The sequence below is a fragment of the Terrapene carolina genome, unplaced genomic scaffold, assembly GCF_002925995.2.
Source record: "Terrapene carolina triunguis isolate 2854851 unplaced genomic scaffold, T_m_triunguis-2.0 Scaffold85, whole genome shotgun sequence".
NCBI lineage: Eukaryota > Metazoa > Chordata > Testudines > Emydidae > Terrapene > Terrapene triunguis.
Window position 1 is genome coordinate 55,918,889 of NW_020664436.1, and position 25,128 is coordinate 55,944,016.

General features: G+C 39.0%; 1 protein-coding gene across 1 annotated transcript in view; it reads left to right on the plus strand.

Annotated features, from left to right (window-relative positions):
• The window catches only part of PTPRK (protein tyrosine phosphatase receptor type K), a 564,673-nt gene that overhangs the window by 187,537 nt on the left and 352,008 nt on the right, over nt 1–25,128 (plus strand). The window contains exon 3 of the mRNA XM_026649826.2: nt 7,544–7,815. Within this exon, the coding sequence (XP_026505611.1) occupies nt 7,544–7,815 (272 nt within the window). The remainder of the gene's footprint in view (nt 1–7,543; nt 7,816–25,128) is intronic.

Genomic DNA, 25,128 nt, shown 5'->3' on the forward strand with positions numbered 1-25,128 from the left:
TATTTTGGGGAAGTTCTATGGCCTTTGTTACACAGGAGGTCTGACAAGATGATCACAATGGTTCTTTCTGGCCTTGGAATCTATGAAGCATCTCCATCCCTACCCAATGTTTTTTTTCCAATCAGCTGATTGCAGTATGGATCCAGTTTATTCCATGTATGTGGAGTGGGCTTCGAATGGGTAAATGCATAGGTGCCAACTCCGTGGGTGCTCCAGGACTCCAGAACATCATTAGTGGGTGCTTAGTACCCACCGGCAGCCAGCTCCTCCCCCTCCCCCCCAGTACCTCTCATCCACCGGCATCCCTGCCGATCAACTCCTTTCTCTCCCTCCGAGTGCCTCCTGCTTGCTGCGATCAGCGGTTCCGTGGCATGCAGGAGGCACTGGGGTGAGGGGGAGGTGTGGTGATGGGGTGTGGTCGGGGGAGGGGGTGGAACTGGGCAGGAAGAGGCAGGGTGGAGTAGGGGTGGGGAGAGGAATGGCAAGGGTGGTGGTTTGGGGGAAGGGGTGGAGTGGGGGTGGGGCCTGGGGCAGAGCGAGGGTTGAGCACCCCCAAGGCAAGGAGTAAACCAGCGCCTGAAGGTAAATAATCAAGATTAAAAGAACATGATCAAAACAGAATCAAAATTTTTTTGTATCTGAGGTTCCTAGAACTGAATTTCAAGTGAAGTCTCACCAAAGCTGCAGTGAGGGAATATTATTTCATTACTGCATAACTTGATGCCTCTTTGTATGCACCAGAGAATTGCACTGACCTTTTCGTTGCTGTATTGCATTGAGGATGGTTATGTTATGGACCATTAATTGACTTATAAATTGGAGGGAGTACAGAGGCGAGCAGCAAAAATTATGGTGGTGTGGGATTGATTTGAGGGAAAATAAAAATTAAATATGTATAACTAGGCAAAACAATGCTTTAAATATGATGGGGGGAGGGATATAACTGTGTACAAGTATTTAAGAGGATGTAAACACCAAGGATGAAGAGGAATGTGTAGAGATACACCAAGGCAGTGTAGTGCAATAAAAGTCAGACTGAATACTACTAACATTTTCCTGACAGGGAGATGTGATGGGCTTTGCAGTAGTCCTACAGGACAAGTGATGACAGTCTCATCATTTGGGACTTACAAAAATGGCCTGTACTAACAAGAAAAAGATTCAGTTGGAAACAGTTCCTCACTGGCAGGGTATGAACAGATGACTTAATATATATTCTTCACCTCTCATTTCTGATAACCTCATGCAAAGATGGAATTAGCCACTGTGAAATTCAGAGAACAAAAATGAACACACTCTTTAATGTTAACAGAGGCTGTCTTCGCTGCCAGGACGGGTGTCTCTTACAGCAAGATAGCTAATGTGGATTGGTTAAATGCACACCTTTTTTGACAGTGCAGACAAACATTTTATTAATGTAAACATTCAGCTGTCATTTATAGTTCTGCTAACTATTGTGTTTATAACTATAGCTCTAAATTCTCGAGTTTGAAAATTGGCACTGCTTATTTTATGAGTCTTATGGATTGGTAGTCATATGACCTTGACCATACTTCGTATTTCTGTCAGGTGCAATAATGGTTTTTGTACTGCTTCTTGATTTCCTATCCTCTCATTACTCCTGTGTTTAACAGAGGAGATAGGATTGGAAGGACTAGGTCAGTGTCCCCAGTCCTCTGGTTTTGCAGGAAACGCCATCATATAATCCTATTAATAAACTTATCAAATTCCATTTTAAGACAAGTTAGATTGTTTACACCCATTATTCCAACTGGGAAGCTGTTCCAGAATCTTAATCTAATTTCCAGACTAAATTTATTATACCATTTTATACCTATTTTGTCTTGTGCCAGTATTGTCCTTTACTTTGCATAGTTCTTCTCCCTTCCTGGTGTTCATTCTCCTCAGATGTATTTATAGAGAGCAGTCACATCCTTTCTTAGCCTTTGTTTTGTTAGGCTTAACTAGCCAAGCAATTTTGTCTCTTTTTGTAAAATATGCTCTAATCAGTAGTCAATATTTGTGTAATCTGAGTTATTTAAAGTGATAATCTGCGGTATATCCTCTCTTCCCTTGCTTTACTAGTTTCACATGACTGCCAGTAATTATGGCCATTATTCATTGCCCAGTTTATTGGTCAGCAATGTTAACTGGTCCTGTTAAATGCGCCATTATTTTTTTATTAAAAGCAGTAATGAACTTAAATCTATTGACTTTGTAGTGCTAAACTACTGTGGGTTTAACTTTCAAAGTAAGGTGTGTACAACTGTGTATAGGAACAACTTATGTGCTTATGCAATTACCAATAGGTTATTTGCCTCTGCACAGCACCAGCTAGGTATCTTATTGGACCTGGGGACATGCAAATACCTGACTTATTCAGGTGCACTAATCTGCATGTGCAGTTTAATGTACATAACTTCGAAAATCTCATAACTTGTATGTAAACAGTATGTGGGAGGTGGGTGGGGAATGTTATGAATTGTTTATTACCTACTCAGCAAAGTCCACAGCTTAGATATATGATAAAAGAATGAAATGATGTGTTAATATTGTTAGTTTAAAATATTTTTTTAAAAACTGCTACAGTTATCTTCTTTTCTAACCCAATTACAGTTAGTTTCACTTCATAACTGATGAAGCTTGTGAAATGTATATTTCTACATAGGTGTGAAGTGCCCTGATTCTGCAAGCATGTAGGTGTGCAGTTTACACACTTGGGTAGTCCTATTGACTTCTGGGTGTGTTTTGTTGTCTTCACTGAGGGCTGCCCATGCGGGTTAAGTTTAGGGTTGCCACCTTTCTAATTGCAGGTAACTGAACCCCTGAGGCCCTGCCCCTGCTCTGCCTTTCCCCCCCCAAGGCCTTGCCCCTCCTCATTCACTCCTCTCCTCCCTCCCTCCCTGGATCGTCTCCACTCCATCTCCTCCCCCAAGCTGGACTCCCTCTGCCTCGGGGCTGGGATGGGAGCTGATGCAGTATGACAAGGAGCCTGCCTGCAGGTAGAAGGCGACTCTGGCTGAGCAGGGGCTAGTGCGAGTTAATGACCCGGCGCCTTCCCTGACCCTGGGGTAGTCAGTCTTTTGGCCACTGACTTGACACCTTTTTTACTGGACTTTCCAGTTGAAAACCGGGCTCCAGGCAACCCTGGTAAAGTTAAGCACATACACGAGTGCTTGCAGGATTGGGGTCCTACAATTCATCTGCATCTGCCAATAGCGTGACCCTGGCCAGCCAATCATGTTCCAAGTTGGTGAATTAATGATTTGTTTATAACCACATTAAATGCATTTTAATAGACTTGTAATTATAAACCTTTTGTGTAGGACAACTAATATCTGTTGGCATTGTACAAAATAGTAGTTTCCATACAGAATAAACTCTTGGAATGTGGATTTATGTTATATATTGTGTTTTATGTTGCAACCCATTGCCTTAGATATTCCCCTAAGTTAATTTTTTAAGTTTAAGTGTTTAAGTTTAGCCTTGTCTTTTTAAGGTACTGTGTTTGTTTGTTTATTATTATATTTATATATGTGTGTGTCACCTTTACAATATAAGAATACTTAAAACAGATATCATCAGCAACATTTGTCAAAGATATAAATTTGATGAGTTTACGTTGGCAAGGATTCCTGGTTTGAATTTCACTTTCCTTAGAGCGGTTTAGGAAGTGGCGGTTGGAGGGTTCTGCGTTCTCATGGGATAAAGTCTGTTTAAAAAGGGGGGAAATAAGTAGTTGGCAAAATGTTGAACAGATGCTTTGGCTTTGTGACAAATGGTTATAAGTGCTGTCTGGAGCATTTCATGTTGTGCTGGAGGACGAACATATGTAGATAAATGTATGCAAATTTGGTTTTAAGTACTGTTGAATGTTGAAAAATGAAGCTAAGAAGAGTACTATACAATATCTATATGCTGAAAGATTGTATGGCTTTGGAATTTACAAAGACTAACGGAGGGCTTCTTAATAGTGACGAGGACAAACAGGCTAATATATTTTGGGTGTTTTATAGGGTTGTTGATGCATCACAGTTAACTCACGCGATTAATTCAAAAAAATTAATCACGATTAATCACACTATTAAACAATAGAACACCAATTGAAATTTATTAAATATTTTGCATGTTTTTCTACATTTTCATATATATTGTATTTTGTGTAATTGAAATCAAAGTGATGGTTATTTTTGATCATCATTTTTACAGTGCAAATATTTGCAAACAAAAGAAATAGTCTTTTTCAATTCACCTCATACAAGTACTGTAGTGCAATCTCTTTGTCATGAAAGTGCAGCTTACAAATGTAGGGGTTTTTTTGTTACATAATTTAAAGACAAAACAACGTAAAACTTCAGAGCCTACAGATCCACTCAGTCCTACTTCTTGTTCAGCCAATCGCTAAGACAAACAAGTTTGTTTACATTTACAGGAGATAATGCTTCCCTCTTCTTCTTCTTTACAATGTCACCAGAAAGTGAGAACAGGCATTTGCATGGCACTTTTGTAGCCGGCATTGCAAGATATTTATGTGCCAGATATGCTAAACATTCGACAATAAACATTCATACTTTGGCCACCATTCCAGAGGACATGCTTCCATGCTGATGCCGCTCGTTTAAAAAAAAAAATGTGTTAATTAAATTTGTGCCTGAACTCCTTGCGGGAGAATTATATGTCCCCTCTTCTGTTTTACCCACATTCGGCCATATATTTCATGTTATAGCGGTCTCGGATGATGACCCAGCACATGTTGTTCATTTCAAGAACACTTTCACTGCAGATTTGACAAAATGCAAGGTACCAATGTGAGATTTCTAAGGATAGCTACAGCACTCGACCCTAGGTTTAGGAATCTGAAGTGCCTTCCAAAATCTGAGAGGCATGAGGTGTGGAGTATGCTTTCAGAAGTCTTAAAAGAGCAGCACTTTGATGCAGAAACTACAGAACCTGAACCACCAAAAAAGAAAATCAACCTTCTGCTGGTGGTTGATAATGAAAATGAACATGTCTGTCTGCACTGCTTTGGATCGTTATCGAGCAGAACCCATCATCAGCATGGATTCATGTCCCCTGGAATGGTGGTTGAAGCATGAAGGGACATATGAATCTTTAGAGCATCTGGCATGTAAATATCTTGCGATGCCGGCTACAACAGTGCCATGAGAATGACTGTTCTCACTTTCCGTTGACATAAACAAGAAGCGGGCAGCATTATCTCCTGCAAATGTAAACAAACTTGTTTGTCTGAGTGATTGGCTGAACAAGAAGTAGGGCTGAGTGGACTTGCAGGCTCTAAAATTTTACATCGGTTTATTTTTGAATGCAGTTTTTTTTACATAATTCTACATTTGTAAGTTCAACTTTCCTCATAAAGAGATTGCACTACAGTACTTTCTTTTGTTTTTTACAGTGCAAATACTTGTAATAAAACATAAATATAAAGTGAGCAATGTACACTTTGTATTCTGTGTTGTAACTGAAATCAATTTATTTGAAAATGTAGAAAACATCCAAAATTATTTAAATACATGGTATTCTATTATTGTTTAACAGTGGAATTAATCGCACGATTAATCACAATTAATTCTTTTAATCGCACGATTAATCGTGAGTAATTTTTTTAATTGCTTGACATGACAGCCCTAGTTTTTTTACATGTACTATAACTACTTGTGCCAAAGATGAGTTATGTATTACTTAGTTTGATACTTTTGCTTTTCAGTTCTTTTACTTTTATGCTGACTATTCAACAAACTACAGTTCTCTCCTAAGCTCAGTTTGTTCCACTGGGTGTGTAAGTAAAGTCAGAAAAGGTTTGATCTGCTCCTATGCGGTAGCTTTCAGAATGCTTAATAAAACCTCCATTCTGCTGGAAAAATGGTGATGGTTTGCCCATCATTTAAAAATATTTGTAAAGTAAATGTAATTACGGAAGGCATTTTGTTAGCTGCAAGTTCATCCACTATAGTTGGTTGAAGGTGTCTTTGTGCTCGTGTTGTAGAACAGAATCTTAATTTATTTTTTGCACCAAAATTTCTTTCTTCTAATCCTAAATTAGCAAAAGAAATTGCAGGCCAAATGAGTAGTATTTATCACCAAAACTGTGACAATAAGTTATGTCAAACTGCACTAACCAGAAACCACCAAATGATTTCAACAGTATCTCTGAGCTAAAAGGTAGGTTCCAAATAGTCTTTTGAAGTTTACTCTAGAGCCAAGGGGCATAACAGCTGAATGTCAGTGAGTCCATTCGAGTAACAATGCACAATTGTCTATCAATTTTAAACCATAATTGCTGGAGATTTGTAATAATAATGAATCTAAATATCCTAGTACCTTTCATTTCATTTTTAAAAATAGGCAGTAACAGTGAAGAAGCTGGCAATTAGCCAATGAAATCTTGTCAAGTTGTCTGTAAAGAGATCATAATGGCGGGTTCTACATGGGTAATCAAATATAAACTGAGCACTGAAGCTGTATCCAGTATACAACTTTTTTAAGAAAGGGGTTTTATTCCTAGATCAATTAACAAAATAATAATAATTAAACACTAGTAATATAGCTTTGTAAAAACTAATTTATTTGAATCTGTAAAACATTTGTTTTCTATTTTGTTAGAGAATAATTGTGCAGTGCGGAATTGCTATGCAAGTCAATGGAAAGTTTTATCAAACAAATGAGTCAAATGCTGATTTTTCTCTCTCATTTACACATAAACATTTCTATTTCCATTGATCAATAACTTATCAACCATTTCTTGTTCCTGTAGCTCGTGCATTTTCAAAAACCTCCACACAATGCCTCCTGGTGTATAGTGTAATTTATTTTGCTTATATCATACACCCCCACCGCACCGCTCCGAAGAGCTCTTTTGCTTACCAAAAATTGTCACAGTTGCTCCACTAATTACTAACAATAGGCTCGATTTTGCAGCACTTACTCTGTTAGCAAGAATTTAGTCACACAAGGAATGTGGCTCTGGGGCTCCTAGTGTGAATAAATGCTCACAAATGTGAGTAATGGTTGCATCGTCTAAATCAATATAAGGCCATTTTTCAGTGTCTTTGCTCTATAGCAATAGATGTGTAGGAAAATTAAGCCATTTTATGTGGTTTAACAATATTTCATATTTATTCATATGCATTCAAAATGCATTTTAGTACAAACATTAAACCTTCAACCCTGACAAAAATCAGTCCTGGAATTAGGCACCTGATGCTTTTAGATAGGTAGACCTGGCTTACGTAGCCCCCGCCAAGTGTGCTGCCTTTAGTGGATTGCATTCCCAAGTGCCTCTCTTTGCCCATGTTTGTATAGACTGTCTAAGTGGCTAACTCAGTGGATTCCCCTGGGTGGCTAGCAGCCTAAATTCCTTTGAATCTGTTGCTACTCCTGTAGTCTCAATATTTTGTTTTGAATTGTATTTTAAATATGTTTGAACATTAGTACCTGCCCACCCATGTATTTTCTTTTCCTCTTATTTAGAGTGAGCTGTTTTGAATCCCTGCATTTATGTATCTTCAACTCTTTCTCTTTTCAGGATCATGCATGATAGTGGATTCCTCAGACCATGATCCTGGAGAAAAGGCTCGACTTCAACTTCCTACGATGAAGGAAAATGACACTCACTGCATTGATTTCAGTTACCTTTTATATAGCAAGAGTGGAGCGAACCCTGGAACCTTGAACATTTTAGTTAGGGTGAACAAGGGACCTCTTGCTAATCCCATTTGGAATGTGACAGGCTCTACTGGCAGAGACTGGCTCCGAGCTGAGCTGGCTGTCAGCACCTTCTGGCCAAATGAATATCAGGTAAGCCTACAAGACATCCTCCTCTTATTGCCATGGTGTTAAATGTGCCAACATGTGGTGGTGTGGCATCCATGAGACCTGATGTATTTAAAGAGCTTTTCCGTACAATTTTAAGTGTGTGTTCTCCCATTCAGTACAACACTCCTTTTGGGGTAAGGATTTTTCACATGAAGTTTAAATTCACAAGGAATCTGTTTTGTATGATGTCCAAAACCCTACATTAAAAGCATTCTATGAAACTTGAAAATCCAGTACTCAGAAGTTAGGAAATGTCAGAGTTAAGGTTGCCTGTGCATTCTTAACCCCCTCCCCCTTCTACATATGCATTAAGATACAGTCTTTAATTACATGATCACAAACCATTTTTTCCCCCTATCGGAAGCCTGCCTCGTTCAATGCACAGGATGGATGGTGCTTGCTTAATGGGTAGCTGTTCAATATTTGGTTTTCTCCTTATTTTTCAGTGTGGGCCGATGCCTTTTTTTAGTGTGTACTATTCAAACCCTGCTGTGAAGACAGAATTATTAGTTTCGTCATGGGCTTTACTGTGGCTCTCATCACTATACCATCTAAGCATGTCCCAAACACTAATGAATTTATTTTCACAACACCCCTGTGAGATGAGATAGTATTACTATCCCCATTTGGGGGGGATAGTTGGGGAACTGAGGCAGAGGTTAAGATCAAAGTATCCATTCATTTTGGGTGCCCAATCTGAGACACCTAGGATCTGATTATTCAGACTTCTTACGAAGTGCTATAAAATGCTGTGTTTGAAGGATAGCTCCCATTGACTTCAGTAGCAGCTGTGAGTGCTCAGCAATTCTGCAAATCAGGCTCTAGGGTCTTAAGGCAGTCACCCAGAAAATGAGGAACACACAGTTAATGACCACCTGTGAAAAGTTTGGTTTAAGCGATTTGATTGGCATCACATAACTCTGTGGCAGAGGCAGGAATAGAATCCAGTTCTCCAGAATAGCTTTCAGTTGCAAATTTACCAGCAGTAAGGCGACATTGTCAAAACAGTTAGGCTTAACACCACTTTGAAAGTTGTTTCACCTTGTTGGTATTAAAGTAACTAGAAATGGGCTCTGTTGGATTAGTTTGAGAGAAGGCTGCCCTTCTGGTCACTTGAAGCTGTTGCTTCAGGCTATTCAGGGATATGGTGTGAAGAACAAAACTGATGTACACAAGGATACAGCCATGTGGTAAGAAGGAATTGTGTTAACTAGTTACATATGCTAAGAAGTGTCAAACAATCCGTGTCAGAGCTCTGCACAATACTCTAAGGGACTGAGCCAAAGTCTATTCAAGTCAATGGGAGTTTTCTATGGATTTTAACAGGGTCTGTGTCAGACCCCAAAGGAGCTGTTCTGATTCATTGCATTAAGTGTCTATGTGAAGGGTGGTGTGTTCAAAATTTTTTAAATATCAATTGTAGAATTTTGTATTGCTGCCCATCACCATAGTACCTGAGTGTCTTCTATGTAAAACCTGTAGCAATAAACGAGTCCCTAGTGGATTCTGAGGAGTTTCTGGCACTTCACTCATTTCAGGGTTAAAACTGTTCTAGGAATAGGATTGTTGTTGATTTTATTTTTTTAAAGATTTTTATCAACTCCTCCCACCCCTTATTTTTTGATTGGGAGAGGTCTAGAGGTAGTGGTGTAGGAATTATGAGCATTGTGAGTGGAAAGACTTTTTCAAAGAGGAAGGTTTTGCAGTATTTCCTAAATATGGTCAGACTAGATTCACCTCGATCGATATTTAAACAAGATATGAGTGTTCCATTATGCTTTAGCTCATCGGGTGCCAGTCACAGCCATACGTTTCTCTCTTATTGGTTTCTGTTTTTTAATACTGCTGTTTTACTTTCTCTCTTTTTTAAAGTTTAAAGGTATTTATACCACAAAATATGTTCAAATAACACTAGATTATTAACTCCATGAAAGAAAAGTTCAGATAGTTTGAGTTGTTTTGGAGGGGAGAGGGGTGTTTCGCTAAGAGCCTTGATATTATTTAAAAGCAGGAATGATTTATTGGTAGTTTTTATAGCAGTGATCAAGTTTTTGTATACCGCTGTAGTCAGGCTTGGCAATGAGATTGGTGGTTGGGGGTTTATGCAGGTACCATAGCCATTCTTCATTTATGTTATAACCTTCATATAACTTCTGTAAAATCCTGCATTCAGAAGGTCCCTCCCACTCCCAGCTCCCCAATGTAATATTAAAATAATGTAAAATACATTGTTGTTCAATTTTCTTATTTTTAAATTAAAAATAAGAAGTAGGTCTGTAGGCCTGCCGTGACCTATACATAAGCTGCACCTGGCCTGTAAATGCTGCCTTCCTGCTGTTCCTGTTTCAGTCAGTTGCACCAGTCTAATTTTATATAATTTCTTACTAAGAATGGAAAATGTATGACTGTGTGTTTGTTTTGTTTTTGAATAGAATTACTTTTTTCTGTCCTGTAAGAGCTTCCTTTGAGGTCTCGAGGTTAACAGCGCTCTTTCAAGAACACAGTTATTTACAGTGTTGGCTTTAACGTTGAGCTGTATTACAGAGCACAGTATGAATGCCTCTTCTGTTCAGTTGCATTCTGAGTGACAATGCTGCAGTTCACTAGCTCTGTAGGTTGCCTGTCCACCTCTTGTGAGTTCAGTAAGCAGTACAGGAAGAACCTACACATGTTTAAAACAAGATTGAAGGCAAACAATTTGTTTTGAGAATTGCATTGTCATAAACTAAACCTGGCTTGGTACAGATCCCCAAGCAAGGTCACCTTTTGTTAAAGATTATAAACTGGAAAATTTATATAATATGTGCACTTTTAATCCAAGCAAACCTGCATATCTGATTTTTTTTTTTAATTTCTTTCCATTTACTTGAAAAAGTCAAGTAGAAGTCAATAGTAGGTAATACAGTGTATCAAAAGTGATGTGTATCAGTTGTTTAGATACCGAGACACATTTATAAACAAAATATATTTGCCATCTCTTAATGACACATACCATGTTTAAAACAAACTCAAGGGATGAACTGGAGAATTACAGGCCAGTAAACCTGGCATACCTGGTAAATTGATTGAAATCATAATTAATAGTAGAACAATAAAATACCTGGAAATCATGATAATATGGTCTGTTCAGCACAGTTTCTGCAAAAGGAAATTTTCTCTCTAATGTATTAGAATATTTTGAACATATTTAGTATTGGATAAAGAGAAACCGATTGACATAGTTGATTTAGATTTGACAAGGTCCTTCACAAAAGGCTACTAAATAAAGGAAGTAGTCATGAGGTAAGAGGCAAAATATTGTTGTGAATCAAAAATAGGCAAAGCGGTGTTCTTTGTTAATAAGACCAAATCCAAAGAATGGAGCAAGTTTGTATGTTATATAGTGTAAAGACTGTGTTGTAAGTGGACTGAGAAAGGAGTTTCCTTCCACTCCTTAGTATGTTATTAAAAATCTCATCACTTACTTTTAATTGTTTAGCTGTGCTCTGTTGACCATCATATGCCTGTTGCAAAACTAGCAAAGAAGAAATGCTTAAGTTCTGCAAAAGCTTTGCCAGAAATCAGTGTCCTCCATTGCATTCATATAGCAGAATGTAGCATTCTATGGCAAACCCCAAAATTCCAAGTGCTGAACTATATTAAAGCTATAGGGCACATAAGGTGATTGAATAGGTTGCTGATAAAAAGCAAGGTAAGAGGGCTCTGCTCCTGTTCTTTTGACACTCCTGTACCACATGCAGTAAGTGGTAATTTAGAAAAGAGTAGATGTATTTTTGTAAGAAATGTTGCACTCATTCCAAAGCATAGTTGCCATTGGCTAACTGCTCGCTGGGAAATGAAAGGGAAGCTGGCTGATCTTGCTGTGTTCCTGTGGGTGCTTTCAAGCAAGAGGGTCAGTAATTCTTCCACTGTAGGTTTTATACTCTAGGAAATTCCTGAAGTTATGTAATGATATGATTTATCTCTTCTGCTACTGGCAAGATATCTTCATTTTCCTGTTTAACATGGGGATGAACTCTCTAGGAGAATTGTTTGGTTAGAGAATCCTTTGGGATTGAAGGCCCATATTTGAATTCGGTACTCATTAGTTTTTGTTTAGTTTTGTTACTGTTGTAATGGAAAAAGGCCACCCTTGATTTGTCTAAAATCTATTTTAGGGAAAGGAATTTCTGAGGTTATATTGTTTAACTCACTCTGGAGTTTTGTGTCTTTCATTTTCCATATAGGTTACTATAAAGCAGGGGTTCTTAAACTGGGGGTCGTGAGGTTATTACATGGGAGGTCACGAACTGTCAGCCTCCACCCCCAAACCCCGCTTTACCTCCAGCATTTATAATAGTGTTAAATACAAAAAAGTGTTATAATGTATGAGGGGGGACACACTCAGAGGTTTGCTGTGTGAAAGGGGTCACTAATACAAAAGTTTGAGAAACACTGCTGTAAAGCATTAATTTAAGCATGGGTTACAAAACCTAGTGAATTGAGAGAGGATGGGGACAGGTATTTGTACCTGATGGTATGGGCCCCCTCTGAGGGTTTGAAACACCAATTGCACCGCCTCCTCTCTCCACTGTTGAATGTCAGAGCTAACTTTGATTCCCTTAGGAGTCTAGTTACAGGCTGCTATTATTGGGGGGAGGGATAGCTCAGTGGTTTGAGCATTGGCCTGCTAAACCCAGGGTTGTGAGTTCAATCCTTGAGGGGGCCACTTAGGGATCTGGGGCAAAATCAGTACTTGGTCCTGCTAGTGAAGGCAGGGGGCTGGACTCGATGACCTTTCAAGGTCCCTTCCAGTTCTAGGAGATGGGATATCTCCATTAATTTTTTTTTTTTTATTCTAGTTAAGTTGGTTATTTCTGTCTAACTTTGTATGTGAGTCTAACACACACATGGCAGAGAGTCTCGGAATCCACATCTGCAGACTTGGGCTTGCACAACAGCACAAAACTTGCAGAATAGACATTCCCTTTTAGGCTAAAGTTTTGAAATCCGGTTGGGGGTTGGAGGATCTTGGAGCTCAAGCTCCAGCCTGAGTGGGAACATGTATATTATTTTTAATGCCATAGCACAAGCCTGAGTCTGTAGACCCGGGCTCTGAGACTCACTGCTGCAGGGGTGATGGGGATGGGGTTTCTTTCTTTCTTTCTTTGTCTTGCAAGTATAGACATACCCTATACTGATTTCCCTTGATTTCTCCGCCCTTTGGTTGATGAGAATCATCCTCTGCTCAAGAGTCTCTCCTCCTTTGTGCTTCAAGCACTACCTTTTTCTGTTTCTCCTTCTCTCTTGCTGACCACAATTTCTGTTTAGTATTCACTCTTAGTTTTGTATTGACAACAAAGGGGAAGGAACACAGGCTTAAATCAGGAAGGAACAGGATAAAGAATATTTAGATGAGTTAGATGTAGTCGAGTCATCAGGGCCTAATGAAGTTCACTCTAGAGTAATTAAGGAACTTGTCAAAGCAATTTCTGATCCATTAACAGTTTTCTTTAAGAACTCATTGAGGTCCCAGAGGATTGGAAAAGGGCAAATATGGTATCTGTGTTTAAAAAGGGGGAAAAATAGGACCTTGGTGAATTATAGACAAGTCAGCCTAACTTTGATACCCAGAAAGATACTGGAACAAATTATTAAACAATCAGTTTGTAAGCACCTTGTAGGTAATAACCAAACTAGGTAAATATGGGCCAGATTAAATGACTATATAAGGCTGGTGCAGAACTGGCTGAAAAACAGTACTCCAAGTAGTTGTCAGTGATTCACGGTCACAATGGGAGGATCTATCAAGTGGTGATACTCAGGAGTCTGTCATGGGTCTGGTACTAATCAATATTTCCATTAATGAATTGGATGATGGAATGGAAAGTATGGTTACAAAAATTGTGTATGACACGAAGATTGGCGGGGTTGCAAGCACTTTGGAGGACAAGATAAGAATTCAAAATGACCTTGATAAATTGGTGAATTGGTCTGAAATCACTAAGATAAAATTAAATAAAGACAAGTATGAAGTCCTACACTTAAGAAGTTAAAAATCAAGTAATACAAATACGAATTATGAATAACTGGATCTGATGGTTATAATAGATCACAAACTGAATGAGCTAACAACTTGCCTTATATTTAGATAAAGTAGATGCGTTCAAGTAGGAAGAGCCTGATGAAATTCATCCTAAGGTACTTAAGGAACTAGCTGAAGCAATCTCAGAACCATTAGCAATTATGTTTGAGATCTCATGGAGGACTGGTGAAGCGTAGACATAGTACCTATCTTTTCAAAGGAGAATGATAGACCAGTCAACCTGTCTTTTAATACCTATAAAGATACTGAAACAAACTATTAAACAATCAGTTAGTTTGTAAACACCTAGAGGATAACAGGTTCATTAGGAATAGCTAGCATGGATTTGTTAAGAACAAATCATGCCAAACAAGCCTAATTTTCTTGTTTGACCGGGGAGGCAGTAGACATGATATATCTTGATTTTGGTAAGGCTTTTGACATAAACCCACCTGACAGTCTCATAAGCAAACTAGGGAAGTGTGGGCTAGATTAAGTTACTATAAGGTGGATGCACAACTTGTTGAGAGAGAGGGCTGAATTCAGCAAGATGAAATTCAATAAAGACAAGTGCAAAGTACTTCACTTAGGAAGTAAAAAAAAATGCAAAACTACAAAATTGGGAATAATTGGCTAGGTTGTAGTACTGCTGAAAAGAATCTGGGAGATTTATAGTGGATCACAAACTGAATATGAGTCAACAATGTGATGCAGTTGCAAAAAAGGCTAATATCAGGGATGTTTTAGCAGGAGTGTTTTTGGTAAGATAAGGAAGGTAATTGATCTTCTCTACTCAATATTGGTGAGGCCTCATTGGAGTACTGTGTCCAAATCTGGGAGCCACACTTTAGGAAAGATGTGGATAAACTGGAGAGAGTCCAGAGGAAAGCAACAAAACTAAGAAAAAAAAGTAGAAAATCAAACCTATGAGAAAAGGTTAAACAAAGTGAGCATGTTTAGTCTTGAGAAAAGAGGACCGAGGGCAGACCTGATAAGTCTTCAGATGTGTTAAGGACTGTTATAAAGAGAACTGTGATTAATTGTTCTCCATGTCCACTGAAGGTAGGACAAGAAGTAATGGGCTTAATCTTCGGTAAGGTAGATGAAGGTTAGATATCTTAAATTAGAAAATCTTTCCAATTAAAATGGTAGTTAAGCTCTGGAATAGGCTTCCAAGGGAGACTGTAGAATCCCCATCACTGAAGGTTTTTAAGTACAAGTTGTACAAGACCAACACTTGTCATGGAGAGCCTAGGTTTACCTGGTCCTGCTTCAGTGCAGGAGGCTGGTCTTGATGACTTCTTGACATCCCTTTCAGCCCTACATTTCTATGATTCTATATGATGCTGTTGTGAAAAAGGCAAATGTCATTCTAGGGTATATTAACCGGAGTGTCCTATGTATGATACAGGGAGTAATTGATCCACTCTACTTGGCAATGGTGAGGCCTCATCTGGATTACAGCATCCAGTTTTGGCAATCCACTTTAAGAAAGGGAGAGTTGGAGAAAGTCTAGATGAGAGCAACAAAGATGATAAAAGGTTTGGAAAACCTGATCTATGAGGATATGTTGAAAGAAAGGGGCATTTCTAAAAAATAGGAAACAGTAACATACTAGCAGAAAGTGTGAGAGGTAAGAGAGAGAAATGGGATATTTTGTCCATGTCCTTGCTCTCTCTGACCACACTGGCAGTTAAGCCACGCTGTTTCTGCCAACATGGCTTAATATAGACCACACAGAACCATTTTCCATGCCAAGTCCCTAATATTTTTTAATTACTATTTTTCAAACCCATCTAATTACTATTTGTTGGTCTCTCTTAGCAGGTCAGGCGACCAGTGTTTAAACCTTGTTAGCTGAACCCATGTTGAAACTTTGTCTAAAACTGGCTCAGTTAAGATGGTTTGATTGTAAGTGTAGAGAAGGCCTTAAAGCCAGCACTTGGATATCATGGTGCAGTTAAATACCTAGATAGATTGTTGCACATGTGAAGCACATTCTTGGGAAACTTTTAGGAAGGTTTCACTGAGGAACTGAAAGGTCCAATAACGCTGACCTGAGATGGTGATCAAGTGAAGTCTAATCAGTCAGAAGAAGTGCATTAACGAACGGGAGTCAGACTTGAGACAGGCTGGCAGGATACAGATGTAGCAGTTAGAGAGATGGGGAAAGATCTGAGGGTTTTTGACCTAAGTGAAAGAGGTTCCATGTAAGAAGAACATATTCAATTAACTGAACTTTAACTATCAAAGTCAGTGAAAAACGTAGAATAAGGTATTAATCCGTCAAGAAATTCCCTGAACAGGTACCTTTTCTTTCCCCTTGCTAGTTCATTTAAATCTAGAGGTTACAACTCAGATATAGGCAGAATTCTCTTAAACCTTTTCTACACAACCCAGCTATTCCTACTAAGAACATACATGATGAACAATAAGCAGTGTAGACACTGTTTTCATTTAAATAAAACATACTGCATTCCATTTTGAACTCCCTTATTTGCTTGTTAATCACTTGGTCTTTTGGCTAGTTTCCAATAAGCTTTCTGCAACAAACCCAATTTTTACATCATTTTGTAGCTGATGTGCAAGGTTTCCATCCTTCAAATTAAGAAGGTTCTGAACAGAGGTTACTTCATAAATTCACCTTTAATGAGCCTTTTCCATGAAGTATTTTATCAATTTTGGGGGATCACAAATAAAGGTAGGACAGATTTCAGTCTTTTGTAATCCTATGAATGGCTAGGGATGAATCTGGTACTGACTGAAAGAAGGTGATTGTAATAGGTGTTAACCCATTAAAGCTGATTTCTTTAGTAATTGTAGTTAGAGATGGATATCTTTTCAAACCTTCAATAATTGGCACACCCATTAGTGTTTTTCTTTCAAGTGATTCATTTCCTAGTTCTCAAATTTGGCAAAATGCAAGTGAGGATTCTGTTGTGTTTCTAAAATATAGACTCATAGTCTTTAAGGTCAAAAGGGACCATCATGATCGTCTAGTCTGACCTTCTACACATTGCAGGCCACAGAATTTCACTCCTCTAATGATTAGAAACCTTCGCCTAATTTCAAGCCTAAACTTGTTGATGGCCGGTATATAGCCATTTGTTCTTGTGTCCACATTGGCGCTTAACATGAATAGCTCCTTTCCCTCCCTGGTATTTATCCCTCTGATATATTTGTAGATTTCAATCATATCTCCCCTAAGCCTTCTTTTGGTTAGGCTAAGCAAGCCAAGCTCTTTGAATCTCCTCTCATAAGGTAGGTTTTCCATTCCTCAGATCATTCTAGTAGCCCTTCTCTTTACCTGTTTCAGTTTGAATTCACCTTTTTTTAAACATGGGAGACCAGAATTGCACACAGTATTCCAGATGAGGTCTCACTGGTGTCTTGTATTATGGTACTAACACTTGCGTGTCTCTACTGGAAATACCTCCTCTGATGCATCCTAGGACTGCATTAGCCTTTTTCACGGCTGCATTGGTGATCAACCAATACACCCAGGTCTTTTTCCTCCTCTGTCCCTTCCAACTGATAAGTCCCCAGCTTATAGCAAAAATTCTTGTCGTTAGTCCATAAATGCATGACCATGGACTTAGTACTATTAAATTTCATCCCATTTATATTACCCCAGTTTACAAGATCATCCAGATCTTCTTGTATGATATTCCGGTCCTACTCCGTATTGGCAATATCTTCCAACTTGGTGTCATCCATAAATTTTATTAGCGCACTCCACTTTTTGTGCCAAGGTCAGTAATAAAAATGTTAAATAATATTAGTCCCAAGACCGATCCCTGAGGAACTCCATTAGTAACCTCCCTCCAGCCTGACAATTCACCTTTCAGTATGCCCCATTGTAGCCTCACCTTTAACCAGTTCCTTATCCACCTTTCAGTTCTCACATTAATCCCCATCTTCACCAATTTAACTAATAAATTCCTATGTGGAACTGTATCAAATGCCTTACTGAAATCCAGATAGATTAGATCTACTGCATTTCCTTTGTCTAAAAAATCAGTTCTCTTCTCAAAGGGTCTAAGAAGGGGATCACGTTGGTCTGGCATGATCTACCTTTTATAAAATCATGTTGTATTATATCCTTTGTTCCAAAACCTCGCGTGCAATTGAGGTCAAACTAACTGGCCTATAGTTTTCCAGATCACTTTGTTTCCCCTTTCTTAAAAATAGGAACTATATTAGCTATTCTCCATAGACTCATAGGGTACGACCCCCCAAGTTTACAGATTCATTAAACATGATTGGCAATGACTTATTTCCTTCCCTCTTCAAATGTACACTATGAAAATGCTTGTGCTTATTTTTTTTTCTTTACTGTTGAAGCTTTCATCAGATAAAAGCATATTTTCTCATCTTAGTACCTAAGGCAATACTGTAACAATGATGAAACTTATGCAGTTTTGGAAACGTACTCAAATATGAACGCTTGCTTTCTTTTTAATATTGCCTAGCAGTGTCGCACTCTGGACACAACTTAGTAATCAAAATAATCATCTATTCTTCCATACAATTTATAGCAAGAGCTTCTCACAGGCTCATAAATAAACTTTCTTTGTCTCCTTTTCAAAGCCCAATACTAATGCCTTGTGATAAATGTTAACATAGATTAAATGTCTTTTTCTAATCTGAAGATTTTTATACTCCTGCAATACATACACACTTGCAGTTAATGGTGCTTACCCTATTTATCATGAAATGTTTACAAATTTGGGGAAGTATTAATTTTCCCTAAATTGAGCAGAGATTAATTTCGAAAAGAGTAGTTACTTCTGATAATAATATAATGCCTTGCTTTTATATAGCGCTTTTCAGCAGTAGATCTCAAAGCACTTTACAAAGGAGGTCAGTATCATTATCCCCATTTGGCAGATGAGGAAACTGTGGCACAGAAAGGCAAAGTGACTTGCCCAGGCAGACCAGTGGCAGAGCCAGGATTAGAACCCAAGTCTCCTGAGTCCTAGTTCAGTGCTCTGTCCAGCAGGCCTCACTTCATATAGTTTTCACTATGATGAAATTGTATTTCTCATGTAAAAAAAATCCAATCTTCGTACTCTTGTTTGGTGGGTGTGCTATGGCCTTCTGACTTTTCTTCATGGGGTTGTGACCCATGAATCCTTTGTGCCAACTGGCAAGGGATTTACAAGAATATCTTGCTTTTGGTATGTAGATTTTGGTTAACCAAAGTGTGTCATGTGAAGTCTTAAATAAAAGCCAGGGTCACACTGGTTGTTAATATTCTTGTGAAATGTATGTACTGATACTATGTAAGGAATTATGTATGTACACTGAAAATACATTCTTAGATTATTTGAAGAAGCAGGCTTCCTGTCGGACAAAAGATGTTCATTCGCCTGTTTCTCTGTTGGCCTGTAGACGAAGCATTGTAAGATAGTGGAGACACATTTACATACAAAATCAACAGAATGATATGAAGTCGTCAAAGGAGACATAACAGGGGAAGATAACCTTGTCTTGAGAGAAACTTCAAAGGGTTGCTGGTCTACCTTTGGGGAACAGAGAAGACACCCCATCATCCTGCACCCAGGAAGTAAATGGACAGCATGTTTACATTCATGAAAATGGGAGATCAACCAGTGCTGCAGAGGACATTTGGGGTGCAATAAACTTCTTCAGACAGGTGGTTAGCCAGATAAGTTTAGTCTTCAGAAAGCATGTTATGAGTTTGTTTTATGTAACCTTTTGCTTCCATTATTCATACTATCTCTTGAATCTTTGGCTTATAGTGAAAACAACAAGTTTATTATCCATCTTAATGCAGTGGTATTAAGTAAGGAGCTGATCCTCAGCTGAATCATACAAGCTGGCGTATACACTGTTCCATTGGGGACAGCAGACCTGACAGTTGTTCTGTGAGTGTACAGTGGAGAAGGGACTGGACATTACAGGGGAACACTTCAGAGGGACTCAGGGACTGGGGTGCAAAGTAAGGGCTAGCATTGCCCAGAGAGCTTGGGTGACTAACTGGCTCAATGAGTCAGGGAGCTGACACCCAGTTGAGCACCAGGAAGTCTCCCTCTCACTGGAAGCAGGGAGGTAACAAGGTGATTCACAGTCTTGGGTACCCCAAGAACCGTCACAGGGGTATTCTCAATTAGGTGGTCTATCCTCTCTCTCTTTCAAATTCCAGTAACTCTAGTGACATGGTAAAGTAGGCAAAGTATGCCAAAGTTAACACATCTAGTGCCCACATGTAGGAAAGGGTTCACAATGCTAATGTGGTACACAATATATCCAGTTTGTTTTACAATCCATCTCTCACATACTGTGAGGCTGCTTGTGCCATTTTTGTTTTCTCCCAAACTTGAGTTTTCTATCATGCTTATTATCTAGAAGTCTCACTGTTTCTCTCCTGCTTCCTCTGTTGAAAAGTGTGTTATTGCTAAGGAAAAAGAAAATGCAGAATCCCATTCATTGCTTTTTGAAGCTATAAAGAAAAAGCAGGGACTACAATAAACCTTCCATTTTATGTAGTGTCTTCCATGTAAAAGATGCCTGAAAACATTAGAGCTGCGTATCATTACAGAGATGACATCAGCTGGGGAGAGAAAAAGCTAGGAAGAAGAGAAGTTTTCAGTTGAGATATGAGATGACAATGGTCAAACGTGAGAAATTTAGGAAACTGTTTTGCATAGGGGCTGCAGAGGAGAAGACTCCTGCGCTAGCATTGTATGGAATGACAGAGAGACGACCAGTGCTAGATATATGGCAAGGGGAAAGGAGCAGGAAGAGAGGCTGAGTTGAAGAGCGATAGAGGGTTTTACAAATGAGGATGGTGATTTTTTGAACTGGTTTCTGAAATGAAAATGCCCAAAGTCTCACTTACACCATCAAATCTAATAGTGCTAAGAACCCTGGATGAACAACTGGAAATAGAAAAGTAATTCATTATTATTCTGGGAACGCAGTGGAAAAGTGAAAGGATGTAATTATCTTAAATGATTATAAGAGCCATGTTAGTTTTGCAACTAAGAGGCTGAAACAATGATGAAACAAAAACTAGATGCCTGCCATACTTGTGGTTAGTATCTTTTTTTTTAAATTCTTTTTGATAAGATGGTTACAGAATCAAGTTATGCTGCCATAAATAAGGCAAGCTGAAATACTGACAACAGAGATTGGTCACTAAGAATTATGTCCCTCACTGGCAGACCTTCCTGAGGATTTACAGTTAAACTAGATGTATGATGAGTTTGAAGATAAGACTAGTTTGAAACAAGTTGGGGCTTGATAATGGTGTGTTTTGTTTCCATAATATAAATAACTATTGTACTTTGCCACTTAAATTCCCTTAGGAAAATGTCACTATATTAGCATTTCTTCTGTGATGGTTTTAAATTACTTTAGCCTATTAGAAATACAAAATCATTTGTATTTTACATTAAACGGGGAAAGTATAATAATTCGATGTCAAATAAAATTCTTGATTATAAACGAGAGTTGAAAAGAAAATATTGCTCAGCAGCTAAAAGCAGCAGACCTTGTGTAAATCGGTGCCCAGAAATGAAGGTGTGGCTTAAGTTGATGTCACCCTCACAAGCAGAGAAGGCCTTCCACTCCACTGAATGCTGAAAACTCCACTCCAAAAGTGAGATGAGGAAAGCAAATGAGCTTAGTTTCTTTGCCTGTAAAAATAGCAGATCCTCAATGAGAGAGCGCATATGGACATGAGTTTCCTATCCTTCCAGGCCCATCATTGGAGAGGTAGAACAGGCCAGCCTGTGGATTGCTAAGTCAGTGCAGGACTTGGGGTGCCAAGCAACAATTTGCATTGTTTGTTCCTTACACCATAAAGGAAATAGCTTATGGGCTTTTTAAAGCCAGAGTGGCTTCCGCCTAAGAAGAGACAAATCTGGCTAAACCTTAGTGAATTGGATAGTTAAAGTCAGCGGTTCTCAACCCATGGCTCGCGGGCCGCATGCGGCTCAATTAGCACACAGCTACAGCCCAGTTCAACTGTGTGCTAAAGGCTAGCCCGGGTAGCGGGGTCTGAGTTCACAGCTGCCTGGTGCCGTGGAGTCCAGGCTGCCCCACCACCCAGCACAGTGGGGTCGGGGCTGCCGGCCCGCCCTGCATGGTGAGGGTATGGGGTCAAAGCTCCGGCCCAGCCCCGCAGTATCGGGGGTCTGGGGCTGCCACTCAGCCCCCCACAAGCTCCAGGGCTGCCGCCCAGCATATGCAGCCCACAATGACAAAAAAAGGTGAGAACCACTGGTTTAAGTCTTTTTCCTTTCCTTTCACTCGGAATCCCTTTGAAGACTTATGCTCTCTTGTTCTCCACAGGGTTCTGAATATCATCAGTGTGTCTGACCAGAGTCTACTAAATTATGGGCACGATCCATGGTCCATGAAATCAGTGAAAATATTCTTATTAGAATAATAGAACCATATGGTTAGAAAGGACTGCAAGGGTCATCTAGTCTAACCCCCTGCCAAGATGCAGGATTTGTTGGGTCTAAACCATCCAAGACAAATGGCTATCCAGCCTTCTTTTGTAAATCTCCAGCGACGGAGCTTCCACTATCTCCCTAGGCATTCTGTTCCATTGTCCTACTATTGATTTCACTGGATTTTGAATGGGGTCCTCTGAGCAATAGCAAAGGCAGTGGCGCTAGCTCTCGATAGACTCAGGAAAACTTACTTTAGGGGCTAGAAACTTCATTTTTTTGGGTCAAAAGGTTAAGTTCTGCCGAAGTTTATGGCTTTAGCCCCAACACTCGCCAGGGAATGTTTTTTCTAATGATCACTAGTAAGTAGATTTTTCAGGTCTTCAGGAGTACAAATAGTATAGGACTCATACAGAAGGATCAGTCAGCCAATCAAGTAATAAACACTTCCGGTATTGTCAATCATACACATTAAAAAGTAATAAGTTGGGCACCTCAGAACTATGAAACTGACTTTAAAATATGAATTAAAAAATTGGGCTTTTTTATTTATTGTGTAGTTTTTGAGTCTTAAGGGTTCTCTTTTCAGGCTTTTATCTGCAACTTGTGGGTTTTAGAAACATACTTGTTATTTTATATGAAAGCTGAGAGTCTCATGTAATCACTTGACTCCAGGTGCTGGAGACTGAAGAGAAATATCGAATATCACAAGACTCTCAATAAAATCATGAGTTGGCAATGCTGCACAACTTTTTCTCAACCAGTTTCTCACCAGCGAGAAACAGTGAAATTAGTGCAAGAAGTTGTGTCATAGAAGTCTTTCATGTATGGTTGGGGTAGATAGGTAGAGAACAGTAAACTCATGATACATGGTTCTTTGGGATATAATAGCCGAAAGAGCTTAAATACATTCTGCTGGGGGATTACCAGACTTCATTTTTTTTTTTTAAATAGAAGGATGCTCTTCGAGTCATTAACAAAAACTTCCACTTTTAAAAACTTTTAAAATTGCACCCCATTCAGCCACCAAACTTGTGTGCCTAGCATTGATAGTAACAGAGAAACTGGGCATAAGGATCATGGACTTCTCGATGGTAAAATGCTTTGTTCAGCACTTTTGCTTCTGAGGACTGTGTGCTTCCAGCTGCCTGAAGAATGTTTTAGAAGGATGTCTTACTTTTTAAAAACTTTTTCATGCAATTATATTTGTCTGTTGTTTTGTCCTTCCTTTTCTACCTTTCTCAGCCAGGGAAAGAGAAATCCTCTTGGGAAATCTCTTTTCAAATAGCAGCAGATTAGACAGTGTTTTTTAAAGTGTTTTTTCTTTTTCTGAGGTAAACTGTGAATAAGCCTGGGGCTGAAAATGAAGACCAAAAGCTTTTCTTCCTCCAAATGGGGATCTAACAGGAATCCTCGGTTGACTAGTGTGATTGCCCCCTTTTAGGAAAATAAGTGCTTCAAATACTCTAAATCTCTCCCCATTCCCTATTTCCCCCATGCACACTCTCCTTCCATCATTTTAGATTTGGGTGAGGGTGACTTTGTCAAACCAACAAGATTGTTACTCAGTGGAAGAAATAACTCAAATTTCCAAAAAAGTGCATTAATATTATTGTACCCAAAAAACCTTTCAAATAGTCAAGGTTCCAGAATAAAAAAATAACAATAATGATTAAAAAACCCCATAAAACTATAGAAAGTAATAGCATAACTTAAATTATTCCCATTGGCGGTATTTATCATATTATAAAGGGATTTTAGGGAGAAGATTTTTCACTTTTTTTTTTTTTTTTAAAGTGTGGAGGGAATTTATATGGCTGTTTAAAAAAAAATCTTACAGCCATGTTAAAATAACTTTTTAAATATTGTACCATTTATTTTTTTATCGAGATGATCAAAAGAGTGTGAAATTAGAAGTATACTAGGCAATAAATGTTGTATAGTGACTGTAGGGAGGTAGTGAGCTCAAGTGATCTGAGCTTGAGGCTCAAACCCTCTTGTCTGGAATCTTTCCAGACTCATTATTTGGCAGGCCACTGCCTTCTATGCAGGTTGTGAAGCTAACTCACTAGGGCTTTAGCTGAATTATTTTTCATGCAGCACTTTGGAGATGTAAAGCATCATTATAAAAGTCTGAAGGGAGTATGTTGCTTTCCAAATATTCTTTAGTAATCCTCCATGGTCTCCGTTGGGTGCCTAGGAGAAACCCTCAGCAATACTTAGTCCTGCCTGGCAAGTCCTCTTCTCCCTCATTGTCATGTAGGATCTGAGGGGTCTGGTGTCTTCCTTTATTACATGTGACCTTTTTGCAAATCCCTACTTCTTGGTTTCTGTCTCAGCTGTGGCTCCACTGCAGAAAGCATCTTGTGGCCACTCATTGTGTCCTCAGTGATGGATTAGAGCAGGAAATGTTAGATGCGACACTTCACTGGTTGTACCTGAATCCAGGCATAGTGAATGGAAACCCAAGTAGCACATTTTCCTTGCTTTGCCCAGTGACAACTATCAATGCTTTTCAACTGTTAGGCTGAGCCAGGAGACATTTCCTATTCCTAGGGGAGGATTCAAATTCTGTCACATGGGGCTGTGACATATTCTCCTGTTACTGTACTGACTACAGTGCAGCTATTGTCTTCTTTACTAGAAGGAAATCAGTGTCCTGCCAGCATGTAGTTAGCCTTGGAAAAGTTTTTAACAGAGGTTTCTATACTGAGGTGATCAACTTTCATTATCTCAGTCAAAATTATGGGGAAGTGTAGAGTGCATTGTGCTGACAGTTCATGAGTTTATCTAAAAAATCTGAGC